General features: G+C 39.0%; 1 protein-coding gene across 1 annotated transcript in view; it reads right to left on the reverse strand.

Moving 5' to 3' along the window:
* Window positions 1-10,136, reverse strand: part of cemip2 (cell migration inducing hyaluronidase 2) — a 138,507-nt gene that overhangs the window by 47,601 nt on the left and 80,770 nt on the right. The window contains exons 7-8 of the mRNA XM_062025372.1: window positions 7,685-7,854; window positions 2,074-2,286 (exon numbers count right to left, since the gene is read on the reverse strand). Coding sequence (XP_061881356.1) covers window positions 2,074-2,286; window positions 7,685-7,854 — 383 coding nt within the window. The remainder of the gene's footprint in view (window positions 1-2,073; window positions 2,287-7,684; window positions 7,855-10,136) is intronic.

The following is a 10,136-nucleotide window of genomic DNA, read 5'->3' on the forward strand; positions in this document are numbered from 1 at the left end:
GTGAATTCTAGCTATATATATATTTATTTATTTTATTATACATATAAATAAAATAAATACTTGAATTTCAGTGTTCCGGAGGCTATCCAGTAGATGGCAGTATTGTCCTGTTTAACTTCTCCGTTCATGACTGAGTATATCATTTCGGCCACCGTGTTCAACGGAGAAGTCTGTTCTACAAAATGTACAGGCAACATACATACCCATTCCCCTTCGAACTGTCCTGGATGAACTGAAATTCTTGTTTCCATTCGTTTTGGAACTTGCAAGCGTATTTCTTCATCTTGCTCGTCGACGGCGTCGCCATGTCTGTAACTTCCTCGTTCTTCTGCTTCGTCTCCTTGTTGTGTGCGCAGTCGTACACTCTACTCTCTAAAAGCCGTAGATGTTATGACGTCATTGGGCAGGCAAGCTCTTTATACTGTGGGAAAGCGGACGTGAGAACAGGCTGTCCCCACTCAGGTCCGCATTGAGCTGGAGGGGGCGTGGCCTCCAGCTCCGGCTGAATACCGGGAGTTTGTTGGGAGAAAATTTCGGGAGAGGCACTGAATACCGGGAGTCTCCCGGTAAAACCAGGAGGGTTGGCAAGTATGACTATACCGCCTCTAAAAAGTACTGGTCATCCACCCCCCAACCCCGTTGTCGTCACGTCGTGTCATTGCTGGTTTACGAGCAAAGGAGCATGTTCGGCAGCGCACAACCACCGAGTACTTACATGCAGACACAGCGTGTAGACAGAAAAGTGTGAACGGACGCATTTTGAATTAAAAACTAAAGATAAAGGTGAAGTTATAAAACTGAAAAGCCCTCAGGAAGAGGTGCGTTAAGACATGGCTAGCTAGCTAGCGGCTAAAGTCCATCTGCAGTCTGCAGTGTTTTAGCTAATTCTAACTCACTAATCCTCGCCTCCAAGGCGACAAATTAAGTAAGTATCATCCCTGCAGGACAAGGAATAGCTAAACATGCTTCACTACACACCATAGCTCACCAGCGTCAAAATGTAAACAAACGCCATTGGTGGATCTACACCTAACATCCACTGTAATGATACCAAATACAGGAGTGTATCTAGTCGATACTACTATGATTATATCAATATTTTTTGGAAACACAACATCTTCTTTTGTTTTATTTACATTATGTTTATAAACTCAGGAAATATGTCGCTGGACACATGAGGACTTTGAATATGACCAATGTATGATCCTGTAACGACTTTGTATCGGATTGATACCCAAATTTGTTGTATCATCCAAAACTAATGTAAAGTATTAAACAACAGAAGAATAAGTGATTATTACATTTTAACAGAAGTGTATATAGAACATGTTAAAAGGGAAAGTAACAGTAAATGAACAAGTAGATCAATATTTAGTTTTCTACCACTTATCCTTAATAATGTTGACAAAATAATAGAATGATAAATGACACAATATGTTACTGCATATGTCAGCAGACTAAATTAGGAACCTTTGTGTGCTTACTTACTACTAAAAGAGAAGTTGTCTAGTATGTTCACTATTTTATTTAAGAACAAACTTGCAATAAGATGTTTAATGTACCCTAAGTTTTTTTGTTAAAATAAAGCCAATAATGTAATTTTTTTGTGGTCCCCTTTATTTATATCGAAAAGTACCGAAAAGTATCAAAATATATGTTGGTACAGGTACCAAAATGGGGACAACACTAGATTCTAGTTATTTATATTATTATTATGTACGGTGCATCTAGGAAGTATTCACAGTGCTTTATTTTTTCTACAGTTTGTTATGTTACAGCCTTGTTCCAAAATGGAATACATTCATTTTCATCCTCAAAATTCACAATTCTAAATTTCTAAAATGTTTTAGAAATTTTAGAAACCCTGACCATAAAAATAACTTTTTAAACGCTTACGCGCTGAGAGCGAAGCACAGAGTGAACTTTCATGCACCCTGATTGAAAGCGACAGACGAAGCAAAAAAACTCTCAAAAACAAGGCATTTTGGTGATGCCGGATAAGTAATTGAATTCATATTCAATTATAGTTCCGTTAATTGATTTGTGGCCTCATATGTTGTGTGATATACTAACCAGCAAGCCGTTGGTGGCATGAATGGTAAGACACCGAGAGAAGGAGTGGTGTATGGAGAGTCCATCGACGTAGGTGGGCTCCCAGTAGCCTCCCTTCTGGTCCACGTCGCCACACATGTGGAAATAGAGCGGGTAGCGGCTTTTCTCGCCCTGCTGGCCCATGTTCTTCAGCTCCACGTAGGACAGATGCACTGATGAGAAGTTGCCAAAGATCTGACGTAGGACAAGAGGGAGGCGACACAAAAGTCAGTGATGGAGTATAGAAAAGTAGACCACGTTGGCTTGGTGGAGGCTGGTGATGACTATTGCAGAGAAATGGTAAGCAGAGCACAAAAGCTTAATCGAGCGCCAACAACCGTCCAAGTGCTCGCTAGGAGGCCTTGTGTGTATGCGCTGCGTAATCCACATGGTCTGGTTTTTGTTAGGGGGGGATTGGTAAATCCTCCTAGTAAATTATAACTCACCCACACACACATTCACATGACAGCGCACTTGCTGACTTTTCCACCAACATATCAAGTACATGAACCTACAGGCTTTAAAGGGGAATTGCACTTTTTTAAATTTAGTTTACCTATCATTCCCAATCCTTACGTAAGACAAGAACTCATGTTGTTTTTGTCTATGCATTCTAACTCACAAATAAACACTAGCAAATGTCAGCTAACAAGGGAGTCAATCTATTCCACCGTTAAAAGTGCTCTAAAAACCCTCCGTCATAGTTTTTCATACAAGCTGTAGGTATATATGTAATATATACCTACAATAATATATAATATATACCTGTAATAAATGTAGTAACATTCATGATAACATGTAATATGTATGTATTTTGATCATTTTAAGCATTCGGCGGCGCATTTATTTCAAAAACGCATCACAACTTCCACTATTTCCTTCAACAACAACACTGACCACAACTCACAGCAGGCTTTTTGAGACACAACAAACGTAATTAAAGCTGCGAGCAGCGATGAACGGGCCCTCGCCCCCACATTCGCAGGCACGTCAGGTACGGCAAAAAACAGAATATTTTTTGGAGTCCCGAAAAATAAATTTCAAAATTGGCTCTCTGGCGCCCACCTTTAAAGTCAGAAAAAATTAGCCCTTCCTACCAGACACAAAATCGCAGAAGACGTCTATCATGACGGGATGCACATAAGTCTCAGAAACCCATACCTGAAAACAAACAGGAAGTCGGCCATGTTGGTTTTCGTGTTACATTTCGAACGAAAAAAAGGGTGTCATACTTTAACAAACTCCTCCGAGGGACATGCCACACTCACAACCTAATGGCATAGGAAAAATGTGTTCGCAATTTATCACCGCCTGTACGTGTGGTTTGCTAAAGTTTGCTAAAGTACGACCCCTTTTTTTCGCTAAAAAAATGGCAGACAAAAACCATGTTTGATTTCCGGTATGATAGACGTCTTCTGCAATGTTTGTGTCTACATGTGAAGCTGGTAGGAAGGGCTTTTTTTATTTTATTTTAAAGATGGCGGTAAAGAGACAATTTTGAAATGTCATTTTTGGGGCTCCCATACATCTAAAATGTTTCCCCATACCTGACGTGCCTGCAACATTTGGGGACTTTTTGTGCATGTTAAGGGCCTCGAAAAACATTTTCACTAACTACGGGGATTGCTCCACTGCTCGGGCTCTAATAAAATAGTCACTTACTGTACAATGTCTGCTCTCATTGGCATGTCGACTGATGGTATGTTTATATCTTCCTGTTTGGATTAAGAAATGAATAACAAACCTTGAGAAGGGTTAAAAGAAAAAAAGTGGGTGCAAAACGAGCGTATTTTCGTGTCTTTCTCGCGATCTACGGATCTAGTCGGAGTTGACCAACTTCTCGGTTTATGTCCACAACCTTCTACTATCCATGTGAGAGGCATGATTTATAATCTAGAATTAACTGTGTGATCGATGCACCGCTAAATGTAGGTCCTTAACGTTAGCACTTATAATAGCATTATTGCTAATACTTGGTTAATATTTAGGACGCGGAATGTAAACGGAGTATTGTTGGCGCTTGAAAACAACAGTGACAGTGGATGGCTGATTAGAGTGTTCACTCTGTTTCTTTCATTTCGCCAGATAGCTCAAAAGGTAATGGGCCGATTTTCATCTTTACTTTCAGGAAACGTCAGAAATTGGGCTAAGGAACAAGTCGTTACCTTTTGGTGGGGGTGCGAGGTGCGATGCTTTATCAGTATCACGCTTCAAACCCGGCTTCGAAAAACTGTGAACCACAAAACATGCTCATTGTCGCCATTAATCCTGACTTCCTCATTTGGGTTAAAAAAAAAAAAAAATCAACACAAATTGTATTATTAATTTTGGTTTCGTAAGTTAAAGTGTGTGCTCTTGAGTTAATGTTGCTGATCAATTTGATTTATTATAATTTATAATTGTATTTTTCAGCATCAAATCGTTCAAGTAGGTACAAAAAAGTGTTGTTGTTTTTTATTTCAGGTAATTTGATGCACTTTAAATCTTTTATTTTACAGACTAGCACACAATGTTAATAGTTATTCTTTGTTGTAAGTTACTCTAAATGTAGTTTTTTTTCTTTAATGGTAATAAGGATACAATGTTATGCAGAGGTGTACTTACAATAATTTATAAACAAATTATACTATTTACAGTCGCGGCGGAGAGTGACTTCCAGGGTTTGATTCCCGGACAGGATTGCATCAGGAGTGGCTTGCGAAGTAAAAACTATGCCTCTGACAGGGGCAGCTGTAGCTACTGTAGTAGCTTACCGCCACCAAATGGACAGACAGAACACCGGCTGGTGTTTTACTACGCTAGTTTGTATACTTCAAATTAGGGCTGGGCGATATAGCTGAAAACTGTATCACGACGTAAGTTTTTTTTATCGGTCGATATCGATGGTTATTGATATTTTTTTATGACCTATGGAAATATGGACCAGGAGAAAAATATAATAAATGTTGACATTTTTACTTCAAAATGTAACCTTCCTCTGATTATAATCCCCTGAGCCATCAATGCAGGAAAGACATTAAATGTCAATACAAGCATGGAAAAAAATCATTCAATACAAACAAAATTCTAAAATCACATTAAACACAACAATAACCTCTTTGCGGTAAAAAAATAATCAGGAATATGTAAGAAATGCTTAATACGGTGTAAGAAAATAGTGCAAAGTGTGAAAACCTGAGAAGAACAAGTATTTGTAAGTTTAGTTATGCAGTAATTATTATTTAAATATTATTGGACTAACTTATTTTAAAAATAGCACAACTGATATATTGGGATTATTCTATTATAGTTACTCAGTCCTGCACTTTAGTTCCTACCTGTTCCCGTACATACGAATAGGGAACGGACGTGTGTTGATAGGAAAAGAAGAGCGTGGCGAAGGACGACCGTCCGTTTGAAAAAATCCCCAAGAACTGCCGTACTGTGGAGGTGACTTCGCCTCTTTTATCCACTATTTCTTCGCTCTCTGCGGCAATCAGTTTTAATTTCTATTCATGCTGTACAGAGACTCGACAGCGATATGGTGCAACCCAAAGTGATGGTTGATACTGTTACGCGATTAGTGATTTTTAGAATTTAGACTGAAGACTGGCTGGGATAGGCTCCAGCATCCCCCGCGACCCCATAAGGGGACAAGCGGTAGAAAATGGATGGATGGATGGACCGGAGGACAGGGCCTTTGCAGTAGCAGGCCCTGAACTTTGGAACGCTCTCCCTCTGAATCTCAAAACAGCGACATCTCTCAGTACCGGTACTTTTAAATCTTCTTTAAAAACTCACTCATTTGCGCTGCCGTTTAACACAAGCTGAGCTGGACATACGTATGGACATTTTTATCTTGTTCTTTTTATCTATTTTGAAATGTGTTTTATAGATGGTTTTGCATTTATTGTGATTTTTTACACACTTTTACACAATTTGTATGTATTTTAACTATATATAGAATGTTTTGTGGTTATTGTATTTTGATGATTATATTTTAGTATTTTACCTTTTTGTTTTAATCTGTACAGCACTTTGGGTCAGTAGTCTTTTTTAGAAATGTGCTATATGAATAAATCTACCTTGACCTTGGCCCTATAGTGTGTCCCTCCCATTTCACAACCACTTCCTATTTGGCTAGCTTACCAGACCGCGAGTGCCTTTGTTCATGCAACCAACCAAGCCTAATTTTTCCCGTTTTTTGGGGGGGGACTAAAAAATATGTATTTATTGAACACTTTCTCAAACGCATTTGATAATGATATGATTACATGTCTATCGCGATATATGTTGATAGCCCAGCCCTACTTCAAATCGTTCCGCCTCTGAGTGGGGTGGCACCTGGGGTGGCCGACCAGATTCTAGGCCACCGCTGACAGGCCAGAGTGAAAAATGTTTAGCAAAAAATTCAAAATGTATATTATGACGTGGTGAAGTTGGTAGAGTGGCCGTGCCAGCAATCGGAGGGTTGCTGGTTACTGGGGTTCAATCCCCACCTTCTACCATCCTAGTCACGTCCGTTGTGTCCTTGGGCAAGACACTTCACCCTTGCTCCTGATGGGTGCTGGTTAGCGCCTTGCATGGCAGCTCCCGCCATCAGTGTGTGAATGTGTGTGTGAATGGGTGAATGTGGAAATACTGTCAAAGCGCTTTGAGTACCTTGAAGGTAGAAAAGCGCTATACAAGTATAACCCATTTATCATTTATAATTATATACTGCATTTACCAAAAATGTGCTTTCACAACATAAGAGATAGTATTTTGACAAACACAAAGAACGTATTGTCTTGTAACCGCAGCTAAGAAGGAACTAAATGATATTATGTTATTATATTAATTAATTATATTATATTAGAATTAATTATAATAATTAATTATAATATAATAGTAATTATATAATAATAATATAATTATATAAAATAATATAATAATTTTTATTATTAATTATAACATAATAATGAATTAAAATGTAATAGTAATTATATGATAATTATGTAATTATATAAAATAACATAATAATAATAATACTTAATTATAATATAACAATTAATTATAATAATATTAATATAATATAATTAATTTGATTTTATTAATACCCATATATTTTCATGTATTTTGCCTAGAAAACCCTTCAAGCTCGCTACTGTATTTGCAGAGGAAATTAATTGTACGTATCCAAAACTCAAGCTCTCTTTAAGCATGGAACTTAGAGGGGAAAAAAACGTAAATATTTCGAGCACCCCTGTGAACTTAGACGCATGCGGGGAAGACATCAAGAGCGAAAGTGCCTCTCGTATATTTCCAGACAGAATAGGATAACTATGATTTAAAGAAGGCATGGCAGTGGAGAAGAAGAATGGGGATGAGAGAGTGTAGTAAAAGGTGTAGAAAGACGGCAGCTGTTTGAGTAAAAATGTGAGCACGGGGCATGAATAACATCTCTCATTTAGACCAGCAGGTAAAAATAGAACATAGACAGACTTTCATTCCTCCCAACACTGTGACCTTTGCCGAGAATGCAATATCATGCTAAAATATGCAGAACTGCACGAGCACATTGGGACATCAAGAATTTAGCCTGTGCGAGGGAGATGAGTGCAAAGGTACACACCTTGACGTGACCTCCATAGGTGTCATGGCTGTAAAACTGACACAAGTTGTTTCCGTAGCAGGAGGGTTCCATTTCTCCGTAGATGAGAATGTTCCTGGAGAGCAGCGCCACCTCGGCACGCATGTCCACTCCATCCACGATCTCGCCGACGTGGTTATAAAGAGGCTTCCCTGAGAGGCAAACACAACATTGATGCTCATTGCATTGAGATGGTGCACTAATTGTTGATGTGGACGATATAGAGCAGAGGTGTCCAAACTACGGCCGCCGTGTTCATTTTGGCCCGCGAGACGTCACAAGTTTAATAAGGAATCTGGCCTGCGGGGTGACTCCATCTTTAATTTTCAATATCTTATAGTGTAATTGCTGTGAATTTGCTGCCATCTTGTGGACAGAGTGAGTATTCATGTTAATGACCATGAACTGCAGCTTGAAGCTTGAAGATGGCAGAGCATTTTTATATATGACCCAATCCAAACAACCTTTACCGCTCACGGCGCAAATAAACTAACACAAAAAGTCAACACACACGGTCACACAACACAACCTGCTCATTTAACTTTCTGGATAATATAAAAAAAATGTCCAAGCACAACACATAATTCCAAATTACACCCATTTAAAACCCCTGCAATGCATGTTGGGAAAAATGCAAAACACTCGTTATCCATGTTTGGCGCATTTTAGCTGCTAGGTATTTCTGATTATTTACAAAACTTTAAGGAGATCGCTACAGGAGTAAACAAGGTCGGAGTCGAACTTTCACATATTCTAAATATACAATTATATTAATCATACATCCATTATATTATAGGCCTACTGAAATGAATTTTTTTTATTTAAACGGGGATAGCAGATCTATTCTATGTGTCATACTTGATCATTTCGCGATATTGCCATATTTTTGCTGAAAGGATTTAGTATAGAACAACGACGATAAAGATTGCAACTTTTGGTATCTGATAAAAAAAAAGGCTTGCCCCTACCGGAAGTAGCGTGACGTAGTCAATTGAACATATACGCAAAGTTCCCTATTGTTTACAATGAGGGCCGCATAAAGTGAGAGAGATTCGGACCGAGAAAGCGACAATTTCCCCATTAATTTGAGCGAGGATGAAAGATTTGTGGATGAGTAAAGTGCAAGTGAAAGACTAGTGGGGAGTTGAAGCTATTCAGATAGGGAAGATGCTGTGAGAGCCGGGGGTGACCTGATATTCAGCTGGGAATGACTACAACAGTAAATAAACACAAGACATATATATACTCTATTAGCCACAACACAACCAGGCTTATATTTAATATGCCACAAATTAATCCTGCATAAAAACACCTGCGTGTTTGTTATGCTAGCTCCTAGCTCCATAGAACACGCCAATACAATTCAAACACCTGATCAACACACACAATCACTCAGCCCAAAAGACCGTTCACCTAACCCAAGGTTCATAAAGCTCATATGTTTTTAAAAAGTTACGTACGTGACGCGCACGTACGGTCAAGCTATCAAATGTTTAGCAGCCAAGGCTGCATACTCACAGTACCTGGTATTCAGCTGGGAATGACTAAAACAGTAAATAAACACAAGACATATATTTACTCTATTAGCCATAACACAACCAGGCTTATATTTAATATGACACAAATTAATCCTGCATAAAAACACCTACGTCTTTGTTATGCTAACTCCTAGCTCCTATGCTAGCTCCTAGCTCCATAGAACACGCCAATACAATTCAAACACCTGATCAACACACACAATCACTCAGCCCAAAAGACCGTTCACCTTACCCAAGGTTCATAAAGCTTATATATTTTAAAAAAGTTACGTACATACGCAAAAAAAAGTTGCGCACATACGGTCAAGCGATCAAATGTTTAGAAGCCAAAGCTGCATACTCACAGTAGCACGTCTGCGTCTTTGTCATCCAAATCAAAGTAATCCTGGTAAGAGTCTGTGTTGTCCCAGTTCTCTGCAGGCGTCTGTGTATCGAAGTCAAAAGTCCTCCTGGTTAGAGTCTCTGTTATCCGAGTTCTTCCATCTTGACTGCATCTTTCGGGAATGTAAACAAAGAAGCGCCGGCTGTGTACTGTTGTTGCTGACTTCGTTCGAAAAATACGTCCATTTCGCACCGACAACTTTCTTCTTTGCTTGCTCAGCTTCTTTCTCCATAATGCAATGAACATGATTGCAACAGATTCACGAACACAGATGTCCAGAATACTGTGGAATTATGAAATGAAAACAGAGCTTTTTCGTATTGGCTTCAATGTGGAAGGCATACCCGTGTTCCCCGGGCTACGTCACGCGCATACGTCATCCTCAGAGGCGTTTCGAACCGGAAGTTTAGCGGCAAATTTAAAATGTCACTTTATAAGTTAACCCGGCCGTATTGGCATGTGTTATAATGTTAAGATTTCATCATTGATATATAAACTATCAGACTGCGTGGTC

Source organism: Entelurus aequoreus, linkage group LG17 (genome assembly GCF_033978785.1).
Source record: "Entelurus aequoreus isolate RoL-2023_Sb linkage group LG17, RoL_Eaeq_v1.1, whole genome shotgun sequence".
Classification (NCBI taxonomy): Eukaryota; Metazoa; Chordata; class Actinopteri; order Syngnathiformes; family Syngnathidae; genus Entelurus; species Entelurus aequoreus.